An 18,726-nucleotide genomic window follows, 5' to 3' on the forward strand; every position below is an offset into this window, starting at 1 on the left:
ATTACTGGTACGTAGTTTTGCTATTAAACTATTGGTCTCGGGCGTACACGATGAAGGTTATTCCATTAACATTTTGTGGCACGAATGTCATATCAGACGTAAACTACAAAAGGAGGTATCTTTATATGACACAAAATCAGTACATGCACAATAACAAGACGGAGCAAAAAAAAAACACTCTAACTTCACTGCTAGTCCAAGACGCCCCATTCCACCGGCTTGAGTGAAATTCTTAACATTTTTGTCATACTAATCGATTTGGCATACATATTGTACCCTTAACTGTTACGGTTTCTTTGGAATGAAGATAACAAGCAAAGTTCAAAATTTAGAACATCACATTGACCTTTGACCTTGACCTCAATTCCCTCAAAATGGAATGAAGTAAATATCAAAACATACCAGGCCTTTATGGTGTATGAATTTTTTTAACATATCACTCGTGGTAAATTTTTATAAAGGGAAATAACTCTCATAAGATGTCATTGGATTATTTTGGTTAACTTTACAACATCCGTAGGAGTAGACGAACAATTTGGTGAAAAAGTTAGTTGATATCTTTTACGGTTTCAGAGAAATAAATACAAGAAAAGGCGGACGCGGGGAGATAACTCCTATAAAAATTAGTCTTCGGTTATACACAGGGTGAGTTGTGAAATCCTCATTACTGTACAACATCATTACTTAGCCACAAATTCATTTCGTAATGTCGTAAAAAGTAACAAAAGCATCTCAGACGGCAGAAGAACAAAATGATAATCAGAACAAAATCAAAAGATCTTTGAAAACCAGTCAAAGCAACTGATTTATTTGTATACCTGTTATTTGTACAATAGTTGGCTAATTGCAGGATAATGTCTTTACAGTGTTGGTCGACGTCAAACGAAATCCGAAATCTAACTTAAAGTGTTAAACGTTGAAATCCAAAAATTTATATATAACCAAAATACAACAAAAGTATAACAAACCCCGTTCAAAGACATAGAGTTTCCCATTGAAAAAAAGGGGGGAAACGTTTTTTTTTTATGAACGTTAAGTAATCACAGCGTTTCAAAAATGATTGGCTTCAATTTAATATGCTTAAAAATGGGTCGGACTACGTACACCACTTTATAATTATAGTTTGGAGGTTGCTACATGTAAATCAGATGTATCTATCAGAAATCTACGAATAAACCATTAGTAAATGGACTTAAAACTAAACTACCATTTGACTTTAATTACAAAGTTATGAAATGGCTCAAGGTGTGAATGTTTCGGTTCCCACGTTGTCCGGAGCGCTCAAAGGAAAAATTGTAAATTTTTATTCAGACACGCCTATATTTCTATGGCCATCTTAGATAATAGTGTTAGCTGTCTAGGGTATAAATAGCAAATCTTCAGTAAGAAAACGATGACATTGTTGTACTGAAAAGATTTTACTTCTCTAAATATGAGAATGTTATATTTCGTGGGTCTTTTTTCTGTGCTTGTGTGTCTGTCTGATTCATCTCCAGTAAGGAAAGTGCAGGTAAGCATTAAATTTTGTACGTTAACATACTTAGGGAGCAACCATTTAACTTTAAGGGGGGAGGGTATGGGTTTTCGACGCGATCTATCAGATATTTTTTCAATAGTAACACTATAAGATACGGGGGGAATTTGCATTCAGAATATATATTTTTTTTTGTCATCTCATCTGCTTGATCAGAATTTTTCTTTTTCATCATATCTGGGATCAGGATATTTTTTTAGAAAAAAAACATTTAACAAATACGGTAATATGGAATAGTACATGTTTTTAAAAGTTGGGTTGTGCTCGCCTATTCGTCGTATTTGTTTTTGTCCGGTTCTTGCATGTATCTAAATTCGACTTATGGCATACGATTGGCTCCTTTATATCTTCTTCTTCTGTTTATAAAAACTTTAAAATAATTGATGTGCCATCAACTTTTTGGGATGAAATATAATAAAAATATCAAAACATTAGCATCTATGACCTCGATTTGACAAAACAATAGCTCTGCAAATTACAATAAATACTCTTAAATGCAAACAAAAATATATTTTAAACTACAAGTATGTTCTATTAAAAAGGATAAGATATATCCAATGTCTCATATGAACATATGTTTTATTTAGTACCTTCTTTTTAATAGAATCGTGAGTTTGATTTGCATAATGCCATGAAATATGTTCATGATCGACAAAGCATGAGGGAAGAGTTAGGGAATGCAACCGTGGAGGAAAGAAAGGAATTTATTCAGTCAATCCAGAACGATTTTAACGACATCGACGCTATAACATATAAAGTGCTTAAACGTAAGTAGTGTGGGTTTTTTTGTATTGTTTTTTTTTTTTTGTATTTTCATTTACTGCGTTTTTATTCACTTAAAACTTTCATTGTTCATGTGTTATCATACAATAAAGCCTGATGATCATATTATTTGGCGGGTTTTGTTATGTTTTATATTCTCAATTTCACCCTGAATCATGAACTGTAATGAGGAAGTACCGAAGATTTACGCTGCATACCGCGGCATAGACTTTTAAACATAAGAGAAGTGATACAGTTACAAGGAAAGATCAAAATATTCAAAAAATATGATACAGATTTTCTTTTTAAATATTCAAGATAGATATCGAAGAATTAATTAGCGGTAATGTTATTCAAACAGAAGAGAAGTGATAAAGTTACAAGGAAAGATCAAAATATTCAAAAATTATGATACAGATTTTCTTTTAAAATATTCAAGATAGATATCGACTTAATTTGCGGTAAGATTGATCATACTAAGTGAAGACTTTCAAGCGCAAACAATGGCATTTTCCATTAGGTAAATTGGTATATTTCCGAGTATTTCTAGTGTCGTTTTTTGCTCTTGTATATCCATTTTGAACTGATGGTCACTTAATGTGTTTTTCAGTCGCGTCTTCATTAATCTGTAAACGAGCCTTCGGTGGTCGATTTATCTAAATAGCGACTGTCCAACTACACTCGCTTATCAACTTTGAGATTGTGAGTTCGTAACTCGCATATGGCAGATGCATTCGACTTTAATCTTTAATAATTGGTTGATCTCTTCGGACGGCTTCCCCAACCAATAAAAACTGATCGCCACGAAATAGAAAATAGTATTGAAAGTGGTGTAAATCACCAACCAATTAATCAATTAATCAATCAATCAATCAATCAATTAATCTGTAAACAGAACTTTTTTCTGGAAATCATCGTCACGTCAACTGAAAATAAAATAAATCTTTCTTATTCGAAAACATTTTTTGTATAAATGTTTTTTTTGTGCATTTTGTTGTATGTAAAACCCTGTTTAAAGACTCAAAATTTAGTTAAGACTTAAATGATGTCCTTTTATACTAGTGTTACCTGTTATCTTTTACATTAGATGACTGGACAACAGAACTAGATCTGACTGCAGAGGAAGTTATGATCCTCTTCCACCTGCGAATTATGGATTCCTATCTGCCAAATGTTGGAGGTCAGTAGAAGTTTATTTCGGACGAATGACAATTTGTTTAATAAAACTAGTTCAAAGAAATGGAATAGATGTATCTGACTGTATCATAAGACAACCTTACAGTTGTTTATTTGAAAATAACGAAAAAAGGCTTTTAAGAATTTATAACTCAAATGATTTATCAAGATACATTTGAACTTTGGCGACGACAAGCGCCAATCACATGTGACAAGTCAGTTCTTAACATATAGCTTGAAGTACTAGTCAATTCCCCCACAATGCACTATAGTTATAAACCAACGGCATCACATCATAATATCATTCAGAAATCCACAAACTGCGGTACCGACAACTTGTCAATGTGACTTTGAAACGTGTTTTTGAAGGAAAGCTCAGCACAACTTTAATGGAGAACTGAAACTTTAGAGCATGAAAACCTCAACAACCAGACGGACAATTAAACTCATAAGTCGATAATAAATTGACAACGTCATTGCCAAAAAAAAAAAAGAAAAAAGAACGAAAAAACAATAGTACAAAAAACATAACATATAAAACTAAAGACTGAGCATCAGAAATCCCGGAAAACACTAAGGGGTAATCTCAGGTGCTCCGGAAGGGTAAGCAGATCCTGCTCAACACGTGGCAACACCTGTCATATTGCTCATGTTAGTACAAACCCAGTTATAAGTCTAATTTGGTATGTCACATTCTTAGTTATGTGCAAATTAATTCTTGCTAAAAATTTTAAATGATGCTAATGTATAACAGATTTCGAAATTTGCTATAATTGTGTAAAAAACTTTCTCCAACCTTATTTGTATGTGCTTGTGTAAATAAAAAAAAAACGGTTTCGTCATTTTTAAATAATAAAGTATAATTCATGGTGCTATCACTGTTAACAACTTGTCTGACATCAGGTCGAGTTAGTGTTTTAACACGTGACAAGGAAGTTTTTAATCTTTGAAGGGGGGGCTCTTTGAAAATGTATAATAAAATTGAGAATGGAAATGGGGAATGTGCCAAAGAGACAACAACCCGACCATAAAAAAAAACAACAGTAGAAGGTCACCAACAGTTCTTCAAAGTAGCTAGAAATTCCCGCACCCGGAGGCGTCCTTCGGCTGGCCCCTAAACAAATATATACTAGTTCAGTGATAATGAACGCCATACTAATTTCCAAATTGTACACAAGAAACTAAAATTAAAATAATACAAGACTAACAAAGGCCAGAGGCTCCTGACTTGGGACCCTTTTTGATAGACAGATAGAATCTATCTTTTGGGGAAGTATTGGTAATTTGTTTTAAATTACCTGTGTCTTTAAGAAAGCTGGCATAATGAATGTAATGTTACAAAAGAAATATCACAATCTTTTTGATTTCTTACAGGCGGCCCCAGAAGTCTTTTCTTGGGTGATTGTATTAAAGGTAAGTATACAACTGTAAAAAGAGATTAATTTCTGTTCATAAGGTGATCACGAATGCTTTATAACTATTATTAAATTACATCATGAAAATTCTTTGATTTTGATATTATTCGCATTTGATTTAAGATAAAAACACAGTATTTGTAAAAATACATCTAAAGGTCGGCTTTTAATCATCTATAATATATACATAAAGTGTACAGACATGAAAAGGTGATTATGCGAATTTTGAGAAAGATCCAAGCTTAAATGTTCATGTTGTGCAACTATTCTATATAGAGACTACTCTATCTAGTATATAACATTATACATCTATTTATTTTCCTAACTATCCTATACTGCCTGTCGATGCTTTTATCATGAATTGGCATTGCACAACTCATGTCTTCTTTGACTGTACACTAAATCCTTGCAACGTGTTTTAGTTGATTTTAGTCTCTGATGCATGTTTTTTTTTTTATTTTTAATTGTTTTTTGCTTTTAATTTGTTTTCAGTAATTGCAAGTGCTCTCAAATCGTATTTTCGTGTTAATTTGACCTGTTGATACAATTTGTAATGCATTTTTGCTATCAAATGATTACTTAATAGTGTTAAATCTCGTCTCACTTTTTTTTAATATATACCACATTTGATGAGTGTGAATTTACATTGTGTCGTAGCTCAAATGTATTCGTTCAATGTATGTTCACTTGTATTTGTTAATATGTCTTTTTATTGAGTTAACTTTTAAAAGCCATAATGATTTCAATTGATATTTTATATTGTGTCTTTCTATGTCGTGATGTTACTCTATTATTACAGGGTAAGATGAAGGTTGGTGCCTATTAAAACTTTGAAACTCGCTTCATTTGTTTGCACCTGTCATAAGTAAGGAACCTGATGTTCAATGGATGTCGTTTGTTGATGTGGTTCAGGGGCGTTTCTCGTTTCTCGTTTTTATATAGAATAGACCGTTGGTTTTTCTGTTTGAATTGTTTTACACTAATAATTTTTGGGGGCCTTTTTAGCTTGCTGTTCGGTGTGAGCCAAGGCTCCGTGTTGAAGATCGTACTTTGACTGATACTGGTTTACTTTTACAAATTGTGTTTTGGATGGAGAGTTGTCTCATTGGCACTCATACCACCATATATCCATTGTTGAGCAACTATCGCATTATACTTAAATTATTTCTTTGTTTTCTGTTTTACAGCGTATATGGAAACAAATTACAGTAGCTTCGACACATTCGAAGAGGCAAGGATGGGAGCAATGATGCAAATTATAGAGTGTGGAATTATTGGCTTAAAAACATTAGAGAGCGTATTAGATATAAGTGACCTTACTGGTTAGTATACTAATTAAACCAATTGATCTATTGATTGGTAAAAAAAGAAGTAAATTACTATAAAACATGGCCCATTTATTCTAAAATGACCATTTGATTTGATTTTTTGGGGGCCCAAAAAAAAATCCTTCCAGATCACTGAATTAGCTAAATAAAATACAGTAGAACAACTTAAAGCTTTGAAATATGAGGCTAGATAAATCAATGTTTGCCTTGCACCATTCTAATAATGTCTTTTTGTCCTTTTTGTAATACATAGAGGAATCGCTCAAATTGTCTACCAGTTTTGGAATGTCGTTTTCAATTTTATTCAGTTTGGCCCAAAAGAAGTTCCATGATAGTTGTTATCGACAAATAAATAATAACAGCTTTTTGTGAGAAATGTTGGACAAATGTATCCAGGAGAGAAAATAAGATATAGTTGACTCTACGCATTTAAAACAATCAAAAACATTGTCAGAAATTGATAAATGTAATCAGTCACGTACTGAGAGCCAAAAGGTTGTCGCATAATAAGATATCAAATTTTCTATACCCATACAAAAAAGTTGCCAATCCGTTGAATAAAAAAAAAGAGGATGTGGTATGATTGCCAATGAGACAACTCCCCACAATAGTCTAGTCTGTCTACAGAATCAATCTAAACAAATTGCAACAGAAAAGATTTTTTAAATATCATATGAGATTATCATAGCACATTACTGTTAAAAAAGTCTAACATAATCGTACGGTCGGAAATCGGTGAAAATTGAAAATAAAAATATCGGTGATGTGCCTACCGATTCATGTCAGAAATGGTCCGCCATATTGACAAAGGGAGAAGACTCTTACATATGTGAATTTATAGAAACCAACTGAGAAGATGATATCCCTGAAAGAATCGCTAAAATAGATTTATATTATTATAAAAGTATGCTGGTAAGTGTTTTTGTAACATACACTTATGTTTTACGTGTATTTAGATATTCGGAAATGCGTCAAGAAAAGAATTAGACAACAAAAGTTCTTGACGCAGGTCAAACGACAAAGATCGCTATATTTTTGCTTATTTCAAAGAAAATAAATAAAATCAACTACCTTTACCTAAAATCAATTAAATTTAAAGTAATAAAGTCCAAAATATAGCAATAAAAATAATTTAAAGGAACGTAGTAAGACTCGTCCCTAACGAAAACAAAAAAGTATGGAACGCCAAATTAACAAAAATGGATAGTCATAATTGCAATTTTGTCGATTTTGAACTTATTACTATAGCCACAGCATTTATTCTTACCTACTATTGCATTTTCTTCAAATAAATAATTTAAATAATTATTTTCTTCCTTTATTAATGAATAATTGTCGAAAATGAACTATTTTGTAATTTATTTCAGCTTTGAATTCACTTGAAGAAACCTATTCAGTGTCATGATTTCATTGGAGCTAACCAGTCACTGTACTAATTGTTTAGCACACGGATAATTTCTATATCAGGTAATATATTATATTTTTCTGCATTTCCTATTTCAATGAAAATATTTTATCACAGTGGAGTCAAAAATATTTGCGTATCTTGTACTACCAAAAGTCAATTCAAACCAAATTCAAAATGAATGGTCAACTAAACAAATGTACGGAATATGCTACAATAAAACACAATCGAAAGTTTCCAAGTAGGGAAAACATCGAACACAGTATACTTTTTTAATGCTTTATAATAAATATTGTACTTAAGTTCAAGCTGCTCGTTTCTGTGTGTACTTTGTATAGTTTGTCTTGTTTGTCTCAATGTCCTTTTCGTTTTCTCTGACGCGATTTAAGCCTATTGATTCAATTTCTCTTGTCACCCTTTTTGACACTTTTGAAATAATGCATTATCTTCAGTAGTGCTAGAATTCATAATAAATTGAGAAATGGACAAATGAATTACAGTGTATAGACACACTAAAAAAGAAACATCACACGGACAAGAAAACATTATTCATTTAGAGTCGATGTTGTTTATTCTTGTTGTTCTGAATAATATTTTAATGTGTATTGATATGTTATATGACATATATGTAATTATTAAAATATACAACAACAAATGATGTGTGAACTAATTCTTTTCAGCTACATCTATACCATGGAGAAATGTATTGTGTGCCTAAAAGATGACCACCCAACAACGCTGATCAAATTGCGACAAAAAGGATGTCTTGGAATCATCAAAGCTAGCCAGGAAAGAGGAGACTGGTTGTCCGCATCAGAGGGTAATTTTGTCCATCAACTCTGCAGGAAAACATATACCAATCCAAATGACATAAAGAAATACAAAAAAGAAAAACTTGTTCTGAGAGAAATAAATACAAATACTCCAAAATTACGATCAAAGTCCCATTTTGATTTTAAACATCATTGTTTATTCTGTGGAAATGAAGCAACGGACTCAAAGAAAAAAGACAAAAATGTATTTCAGGTTCGAACTGATGATTTTGATAGTCGCATACAAGATGCTTGTGATCTCCGAAATGATGATTGGGCAGCCGAGGTACGCGGAAGACTGGAGAGCGTAAGCGACCTCCATGAAGCGGATGCTGTTTATCACCAGGCATGTAGTGTCAACTTCCGCACGTGCAAAAATACTCCTGTATTCCGTTCTCCAATATCACCAGACGCAAAGCCTGAAAACAAAAGAGGAAGGCCAGCTTTGCAAGAAGACGGCTTCTACAAAATAGTCGACTTCCTTAAACATCATGACGACGAACAGATTTCTATATCAGATCTTGTTGAAAAAATGGACGAGATGTGTGATGGAAATGCTTATAGCCAGATGTATTTAAAGAAAAGATTGAAGCAACATTTTGGAGACGAAATCATTATTACAGACATACCAGGTAGAAAAAGTGTTGTAACTCTACGAGAAACCGTGACTTGTATTCTCCAGGACTATTACCAGAGACCAAGCAATTTAAATCCAGATGACGAAAAGAGAGCTTTGATCAGAGCAGCTGCCAAACTGATAAAAAGCGACATCCGATCTGTAGATACCACAAAGTCTATCTATCCAACTCCAGCCAACATTGCATCAGTTGATAATAATCTATCATACTTACCCGAAAGCCTGCTGTTATTCCTTTCTAATATATTTTCTGAGAAAGACCCATCAGTGAAAATAGCTTCCATAGGACAAGCAGTAATGCAAGCCTCGCGACCTCGAGCGCTTATAACACCACTTCAACTCGGTCTAGGAGTACAGGTGCATCACAACTTCGCTTCACGATTTCTTGTGTCCACATTGAACAGCTTAGGATTTTGTTCCTCATACTATGAAGTCCAGAAGTTTGAATCAAGTGCTGCAGCTGTACACGGAGTTGACCTTCCAGGTGATATAAGCAACAGCTTTGTACAATTTGTAGCAGATAACGTTGACCACAACACAAGAACGATAGATGGCCTCAACACTTTTCATGGCATGGGCATAATAGCTGGAATTACGCCTGGTACGAAGAGAACACAACCCATTCCTAGAATAGCTTTTTCTACTGATGAAATAAAGGCATTAGCAAAGATAGAGATCAAATATTACAAACCTCAATCAGATCGTATGGCTGAATTAAGTTATGCTGAGTTGAAAAACCTAAACATATTGGATAAGACTTTCCGTCTTGATCTGCTGTCGGTTATTGTTTGGCCTTTAAAGTATCCAATACCAATGTGGTCTGGCTTCATGCAGATGGTTCAGACGGGAGACTACCCAGGAACATCATCAGTTTCATTCCTGCCTATGATAGATTTGAATGCTTCTGACATGACATGTATTTATTCTACATTGAACTTCGTCGCCAACCAAGCAAAGCGTTATGACATAACAGCGATCTTAACTTTTGATCAACCTCTGTATTGGAAAGCCTTATCAATTGTTGAAAACGAAAATCCAGGAAGCACCTTGAAGTCTATGGTTTTACGATTAGGACCATTCCACACAGAGATGAGCTTCCTCGGCTCAATAGGGAATCTTATGAGTAATACTGGTTTGAAAGAGATGTTAGAACTCATATACGCTCCGAATGCCGTCACGCATATCCTTAGCGGAAAAACTGTAGCTAGAGCTTTTAGAGGTCACATGTTGGTGGATACAGCACTTTATTGTTTGTTGATTGCAGATATATTTAATATTGACGTATCTAAACTTTTGGAAGAACCCAATTCAACCCTTGAAACAACTGAAATGAAGGAAATTGATGAATTATATTCTCAATTATCCTCTGGAGAGCTGTCAGCTTCAGAAGCGGGTGAATCGGACGTCTTGAAAAACCTAGAAGCAACGGTCCGGAGAAAAACTGAAATTTTAAAGCAAAGTCGTACAGCAATATTCAGAAATGGTCCAGGTTTTAAGACAATTTATCAAAGCAGAGAGAACCGGTAACTGGCCTCTTCATTTGCAAAGCATCCAAGAAATGTTGCCTTTTTTGGCAGCATCTGGACATAATCTGTACACGAAAACAGCATACGTCTACTTAATGACAATGCAATCTTTAGACGAAGACCATCCTGATGTTTATGCTAATTTTATCAATGGGAATCATGTCATCAGACGCAGCAATAGGTACTGGGCTGGAATATCTTCAGATTTATTTATAGAACAAGTTCTAATGAGAAGTGTGAAAACAGCGGGTGGATTGACGAGAGGTCGAGGAATGACTGAAAGCCAGCGTTCCCTTTGGCTTATGTCCATGTTAGCATGTGCTGAGATCAATCAAGCTATACAGGATTTGTCCGGAGTAGGATACTTTTCTAGTGAACAACACAAAGACGAAACACATGCAAGACAAAAAAAGGACACTAACGACATTCAAACTCTTCTCACATTCTTGAAAAGTCGTAATCCATTCATTGATTCAGAGGTAGACCGTTCACTACGAAACATTGAGACAGGAGTAGTAGCTGATAAAACCGTGAATGTGGATGATGCCAAAAAGGTTGGGACTTCCATTCTACAAGAACTAGTAGGAAAGAATATAGCTGACCACACGTTTAAGAGAAAGAAACAAGCCATTACGCTTGGCAACAAAGTTCAGGCAAAACTTGACGGCGAACCTCTTAGAATAGATTCACAGCTCCTTTTTCAGAGATGCACCACTGCTGCACATGGTATTTTCGAAGATATTTCAGAGATATTTCAATTTGAATTATGTGGAGTTCCTTCATCAATATTTGAAACCACTGGCCTTCCAAGAGAGCCTCAAAAATCAACCCTTGCCGAATATATGTGGAATTTGACTGGACTTAAACCAAAAGCACCAACAGAAACCCACTTTGTACTTGATGGTGGTTCTCTTATACACCGTTTACCATGGACAAAAGGAGCTACAGTTGACACCATATGTATGACTTACGTCAATTATGTTAAAAATCACTATACAGATGCAACTGTTGTGTTTGACGGATATCCATCAGTTCCAACTACAAAAGACGTTACTCATTTCAGACGTACTAAAGGAATCATATCTCCAAAAGTCAATTTTAACAATGCCACACCAATCAAAACAAAGAAAGACGAATTTCTTTCAAATTCAGAAAATAAACAGCACTTTATCAATACCCTTGGAGAAAAACTTAAGGACGGACATGTTCAAGTTATCCATGCAGAAGATGATGCTGATCTAAAGATTGTGCTTACAGCAATAGAAAAGTCGAAACAACATACAACTACCGTCATAGGAGAGGACACTGACCTACTCATACTGCTCTGTTATCATTCAAAAGATGCTATAAACAAGATTTACTTCAAATCAGAAGCCAAGCAAAACACTCACAAAATAAAGATTTGGGACATAACAGAGACAAGGACAAAAATAGGACCACTTGTTTGCAATATTTTGCCATCCATTCACGCCTTTAGCGGATGCGACACAACATCTCGAATTTTTGGTCAAGGCAAGGGCACGGTTTTCAAGAAAATAAGTACTAACCTTAAATTACAAGATCATGCAGCTGTCTTTTGCCAGGAGTTCAATGTTGAGAGCATTCATAAAGCAGGAGAACAAATGTTTGTTGCATTATATGGAGGGTTACAAGATGTTGAAACATTAGATATGCTGCGTTACAGAATATTCGCCTCCAAAGTTTGCGTTGGAAATATATATGTACAAGTGCACACTCTCCCACCAACATCTGACGCTGCTAAGCTACATTGCATGAGAGTTTATCATCAAACCCAAGTTTGGATTGGGAAAGGTGATAAATTAGATCCAAAGGACTTGGGCTGGCATGTTGAGGACAATAAATTGCTTCCAATTAGAGCAATACTACCACCGGCTCCCGAAAAGCTTCTTAGGATAATCAGATGTAATTGCAAATTGAATTGTGACACAAAACGATGCTCCTGTCGTAAACACGGAATAGACTGTTCCCCAGCATGTGGGGAATGTCGGGGAATGAATTGTTCAAATACAAGTAACATTACAGAAGCCGATGAACTTGACGACATGTGAATGCATCAATATGCATGTACATTGCAGAGACATTTAACTATACATTAGGAAGACTTATATCAAAATTGTCTATTTTTTTGGTTAAATTAAAACAAAATCTAATATTTTCAAAGATAAATTTTTCAGAAATTGTATTTACCATTCTAATACTTTTACATAAAAACAAAAGTAACCAAGTAAAAACAAAGTAATCAATTATTGAACAGTTTAGGCAATTTATAATATTAATTCAATGACTGTTGTAACAAATCTAACATTAATACATTTTATTTAGAAATTTATTCATTTTTTTGGGGGGGGGGGGGGGGGTAATTTTGGGCTAATTTCGATGATAGATAAATAGATTTTCCTTAAAACAACTGTTTGTTTTCTTTTTTCTATTCGCATATAATTGTAAATAATTGTGTTTAATGTTTTTACTTTAAAGCTGCCTTCAAAATAAAACGTTTGAAAACAGCCATATATGAATCTCAAACATATCGGTTTTTTTTGCATTTTTTTGTGATTTTATCATTAAAAGGGATAATTCTACCAATAAATTCTAACTCTGGATTGTAAATTTTACATCGGAAATGTTCTTTGTAGTTATTTTAGTCATCTTAATTCGTTTTTGAGATTTGATTGGCTAACATAGTGCCAAAATTTCGATTTTCAAAATTTTTTCACAATTTTCCTCGATTTTTGGTTAAAATCAATGTTTTTAGCCCAAAATGGTGATTTCCGATCGTACGATTTTTCTAGACTTTTCATATATGATTGTGTCATGCTTTGGTATTATAAAACTGTTGAAATCATTTCTGTTGCAATTTGTTTAGATTTATGCAATATTTGCCGTAGACAGACTAGACTACAAGAGACCAAATGACACAGCAATTACCAGATATAGGTCACCACACGACCTTCAACAATGGGCAAAGCCCATACCGCATAGTCAGCTACAAAAGGCTCAGAAATTACAAATGTAAAACAATTCAAAGAGAAAACTAATGGTCTAATTAGTGAACAAAAAAAAATGAACGAAACAGAAATATGTAACACAGCATCAAACGACAATCACTGACTACGTAACTAAAGGATCCTGACTTGGGACAGGCACATACATAAATACTCTTTATATTTGACCATTACGTCCTGTCCGTTTACCCTGAATTTCTTCATCGTTTTACCTATTTGCCTTTCATTTATTTTCGTACTTTCCTTTAAATTCAAATGAAGCTTTTTTTCCATCTCAAACTAGTATGGCTGTTCAATTATACACATGAAACTAAAAAAAAAGATAAATCGAAATGAGGCACAATTTGTTTTTTTCGGAGTAGAATAAATAGTACTAATGAAATTTTGAAATGATAACTCATACCGCCTGGATAGCACCTTCCATTCTCGTCGGATAACCATTACATTTAAAGGGGAATGCTTTTGCACAATACACAGTTATTTGTGTCGTAGAATTAGAAATATAAATCATTCTTATAATTATCATCATTCACTTGAGGTTGAGATTTAGATATACAAGACTGTCATGTAAAAGAAATGTTGTTTTGTAAAGAATTCCAAATGACTAGCGTCGTTGGACAATATACTTTTTTTAAATAGATCTATCCGATTTTATGTATCATGATTGAAGTTTCCTTATGTTAACAAATGGCGAAGGTATTTATGGTAGTCCTTAATAGATTTTTTTCCTGCATAAATAAATATAATATCTTTTAATAGATAGTGATTTCGAATGTTTGGACACCTTGGCAGCCATATTGGAAAAAGTTTCGAGGGGCGTGGCAGAAATGTTCACAATTAGCCGATTTTTCGAAGTAATTATGACAATTGACGGTGCACAGTACGACGATCCAGGTAATTACTAGTATATAATGCATAAACTAAAATAAAATAGTGTATTAAAAGTTTATTATAACACCATTTCAAAACTACATTTAGACTCTTAATATTTTGTATTTCAATTTTTTTAATTGAATGTGACGACGTAGTTTTTCTTATCTGATTCTAATTGTCCGAGACATTTCCACAGTCGAGAAGTATCTCATATTTCGGTTTCAATTTCTAAGACATTTCAACACTCATGAAGTAACTCCGACTTTGATTACAGTTGTCCGTAGTCAATCATACTGGATTTAAATGTCTGAAATATTACAACGGTCAAGTTTTTAACTTTTTCGAATTTCAGTTGTCTACCACCTTGTCATATTAAAGAAACCACTTGCATTCTGGTTGTGTATGTGGTTTCAGTTGTCTATCACCTTGTCATATTAAAGAAACCACTTGCATTCTGGCAACTTCCGAAGCAAGGTTGTCGGCTCTCCGGACATTCCCGAAGTCCTGCGTTTAACAGATTGCCGAGTTTATGAGCTTCGGTCCTTGCTTAGAAGTTGGCATTCTGGTTGTGTATGAATAAAACATGACAACAGTCAAGAAGTAACTGTTATTTGTCTGAAATATTACAACGGTCAAGTTTTTAACTTGTTCGAATTTCAGTTGTCTACCACCTTGTCATATTAAACAAGCCACTAGTATTCTGGTTAAATATATATGAAACATTACAACAGTCAAGTAACCCTTGCTTGGTCTGAATTGTCTGAGACGGTACCACAGTCAAGAAATAACACTTTTCCTGATTTTTAATAGTTGAGAGTTAAAACCACCGTCAAAAAGTAACCCATATTTTTGTTATCAATGTCTGAAGATCCCTAAATGTGACTGATGTATAGAAATATTATCCCCTTAGTATTCTTCCAACCGCCAGGAAAAACCCTTGCAAAATCGACTGTGCGGGATGTTTAAATTCGCAGCAACGTCCGGTCAGAATGAAAACCAAACAAAACACAAATAATCAATCAATTAAAAAACTACTATAACAGAGATTAGTCACTCGCGATTCGCAATAAAACAGTGTCAGCTGGTAAGTTAACTACGTTATTTTAACGTAGTTTCGCATGAATTCCAGTTTCATATCTAACTATTGCAGACGGCACATAACCACTGTTCCCGCGTTCACATAAAGAGTATCAGGTATTACTCTCTGTAAAAATGCAACTATTTTTCATCTGTCAACTGCAGTTATTACTATTCATTTTTATATAAAAAAAATTATCATTAGTTGTTTTTTTTTCCGTTGTGTTATAGTAGTCTCAGATAGTCTAAATCTAAAAATCTTACAAAAATAATTGATCTTAGAAATATTATATGCCAATTTGTTTTTAGAATCTTTCAACCAAGCTTTGAAAGGCAAGGCTTTAGCCAAAATGGACCGTGAACAAGGTCCTAATGGTAATAAAATGAGACCACCAAGACCAGGTCAAAATGACAATGACATGAGACCACCAAGACCAGGTCAAAATGGAAATGACATGAGACCACCAAGACCAGGTCAAAATGAAAATGACATCAGACCACCAAGACCAGGTCAAAATGACAATGACAAGAGACGATGGCCATCAGATGTTGACACAAGACAAGGAGCTCAATGGTCATTTTTAAATCCTTCATCCAGACTACATAGAATAAGCAGCATTCTCGCAAGAAAGTTGGCTGATACTATGAAGGATGTCAGATCGTCAAGATTAAGAACCTGAAGATGCAACTGGCTGCAAAATTGATTTGTTGTTATCTAATGTAATGTAGAAAATGTATTCAATAATCAAAATAAATCTAGTAACGTGTTTGTCACGTGACATTATTTATTACGCCATGTTTATTCGAAATCTTTAAGAAGTAGTATTTAGTTTGTGTTAAGGTTAACAAAAACCAAGAATGCTGACTTAAGAAACACCTATTTATAACACTTGTTTACAACTCTTATTGCATCTATCTTTTAAGAAATATGTCAATATACTAGTAAGAATTTGTAGTATTATTGTCAATGAAACAACACCAGAAGCCAAATGATAAAGAAGTCAATAGTTATAGGGCTTCAAAGTGCTCCACGAAACCTCTTTCTAAATAATAAATGTCTATTTTATCAGCAATCTAAGCCGGGCGTCAGAGTTATTGTGAAACTGCCTATTCTGGAAGTGACGTGAATCAGATGTGAATACTAAAAAAAATCCAAATTCTTTTTAGAGTACATACAATCTAAGACTCTTATGGAGGGATAAATCCTACTTTGTAAAGGATCACTCTGATTCAAACAAAACATTCTCTAAAACTGACCTTGGCATGATTCTTAATTTCTTGATTGGAAACATTTCTGTTACGTTTGGAGGACGTGTTTTCCAACAGTCTGTCGGCATTCCAATTGCAACCAAGTGTGCCCCTTCCCTTGCCGACTTTTTCTTAATTAAGTCTCCCAAACAAAGTTTGGAGACTTATTGTTTTTGCTCAGTTCTTATTATTTTTATTCTTCTTATTTTTCTTTTTCTTCCGCCACTTTAAAAATGAACTTGTCCTCACCGTTTCTCAAAAACTGCTTGTCAGATTTACTTAGGATATCATAGAATGTTAGACTAAGATATCTAGGTGAGCCATCAATCTTTCGTTTGTGTATTGGGGTAGATTAAGGGGTATTTTGGGGGCAGAAAGATCCAAATTTAAGAAGAAAACAAACCAACAGAACAAAAAATATCAGTTATGTTGTACTAAGGGGTAGTTTGGGGGCAGAAAGAGGGGAGGGGTTTACTATAGAACCCTATGGGATTTTTTTTTTTCTAAAATTTTCAAATGAATATAACTTGAATATAACAAATCACATGAAATAAAAGGGGAATCCATGGGGGTCATCCCCACCCCGTTCAATTTGAGAATGTGCTATTATCTTGTGGACGGTCCAGATCCCCACCCCTAAACCATATATATTCTTGAAGGGGACAATAAACAAATAAAATGAAATGAAAGGGAAGTCCCTAAGGTTCACCCCACCCTGTCTTGTTTGAAAACTTGTAAACGGTCCATATCCCCACCCCTAAACCATATATATTCTTGTATGGAACAATAAAACACAGTAAATGAAATATAGGGAGAGTATATGGAGGTTACCCCCACCCCGTTCAATTTGAGAATGTGCTGTTATCTTGTAAACGGTCCAGATCCCCACCCCTAAACCATATATATTCTTGTAGGGGACAATTAAACAAATCAAATGAATACTGGGACCATAGGAATTGTGAGTTATGGGAGCTTTGTTTGGGAGACTTCGTAACAGCATCCTGTTACAATTACTTCTTCTTATTATGAGGCCTCATACTGGAACTTCTTAGAAAGAAAGATTAGAAGCTAGCAATGTCCTTTAACTTTGCTTATCGCTATATAGATGATGTTCTCTCACTAAATAATTCAAAATTTGGTGACTATGTTGAACGCATCTATCAATCGAACTAGAGATGAAGGATACAACAGATACAGCTAAGTCTGCCTCATATCTTGACTTACATCTAGAAATTGACAATGAGAGTCGGTTGAAAACAAAACTTTACGACAAAAGAGATGATTTCAGCTTCCCAATTGTGAACATTCCATTTCTATGTAGCAAGATTCCAACAGCGGCTGCATACGGAGTACATATCTCACAATTGAAACGATATTTCCGGGCTTGTATTTCCTATCATAATTTCCTTGATGAAGGGTTGCTCTCAAGGAAGATATTAATCAAGAGTTCCAAAAAGGGAAGTTGAAATCATCACTTCGTAAATTTTACGGACGACATCACGAGTTGGTTGACCGTTATTGAATAACCGTTTAACAGATGATATCGGATATGTTCATGTCGTCGTAACTACAATCATATTCCCTTTTCATGAATGTGACCTACCGAATTAGACTATTTACCGGATTTGTAATAACATGAGCAACATGACGGGCGCCACATGTGGCGCAGGATCTGCTTACCCTTCCAGAGCACTTGAAATCACCTTTAGTTTTTGGTAGGGTTCGTGTTTCTTAGTCTTTAGTTTTCTATGTTGTGTCATGTGTATTTTTATTTGTCTTTTTCATTTTAAGCCATGGTGTTGTCAGTTTATTTTCGATCTATGAGTTTGACTGTCCCTCTGGTATCTTTCGTCCCTCTTTTCAACGTACAGCAATCAATAATGAACAAAACCCATATCGCATTGTAAGCT

At 34.3% G+C, this 18,726-nt stretch overlaps 1 protein-coding gene across 1 annotated transcript; it reads left to right on the forward strand.

Moving 5' to 3' along the window:
- The first annotated feature begins 1,385 nt into the window (after positions 1 to 1,385).
- Positions 1,386 to 16,335, forward strand: LOC143069353 (uncharacterized). Its single transcript, XM_076243944.1, has 7 exons — positions 1,386 to 1,510; positions 2,139 to 2,301; positions 3,384 to 3,476; positions 4,847 to 4,885; positions 6,075 to 6,209; positions 14,378 to 14,512; positions 15,878 to 16,335. Exons 1-7 carry the CDS (start codon positions 1,433 to 1,435, stop codon positions 16,246 to 16,248), a joined length of 1,014 nt encoding a protein of 337 aa, XP_076100059.1. The 5' UTR covers positions 1,386 to 1,432; the 3' UTR covers positions 16,249 to 16,335.
- The last annotated feature ends 2,391 nt before the right edge of the window (positions 16,336 to 18,726 follow it).

The sequence above is a fragment of the Mytilus galloprovincialis genome, chromosome 1 (assembly GCF_965363235.1).
Source record: "Mytilus galloprovincialis chromosome 1, xbMytGall1.hap1.1, whole genome shotgun sequence".
Lineage (NCBI taxonomy): Eukaryota > Metazoa > Mollusca > Bivalvia > Mytilida > Mytilidae > Mytilus > Mytilus galloprovincialis.

Coding starts and splice junctions, on each gene's coding strand:
- LOC143069353 (XM_076243944.1), top strand. CDS start 1,433: ATGAGAATGTTATATTTCGTGGGTCTTTTTTCTGTGCTTGTGTGTCTG. Junction 4,886..6,074: donor CTTGGGTGATTGTATTAAAG/GTAAGTATACAA, acceptor TCTGTTTTACAG/CGTATATGGAAACAAATTAC. Junction 14,513..15,877: donor TGCACAGTACGACGATCCAG/GTAATTACTAGT, acceptor ATTTGTTTTTAG/AATCTTTCAACCAAGCTTTG.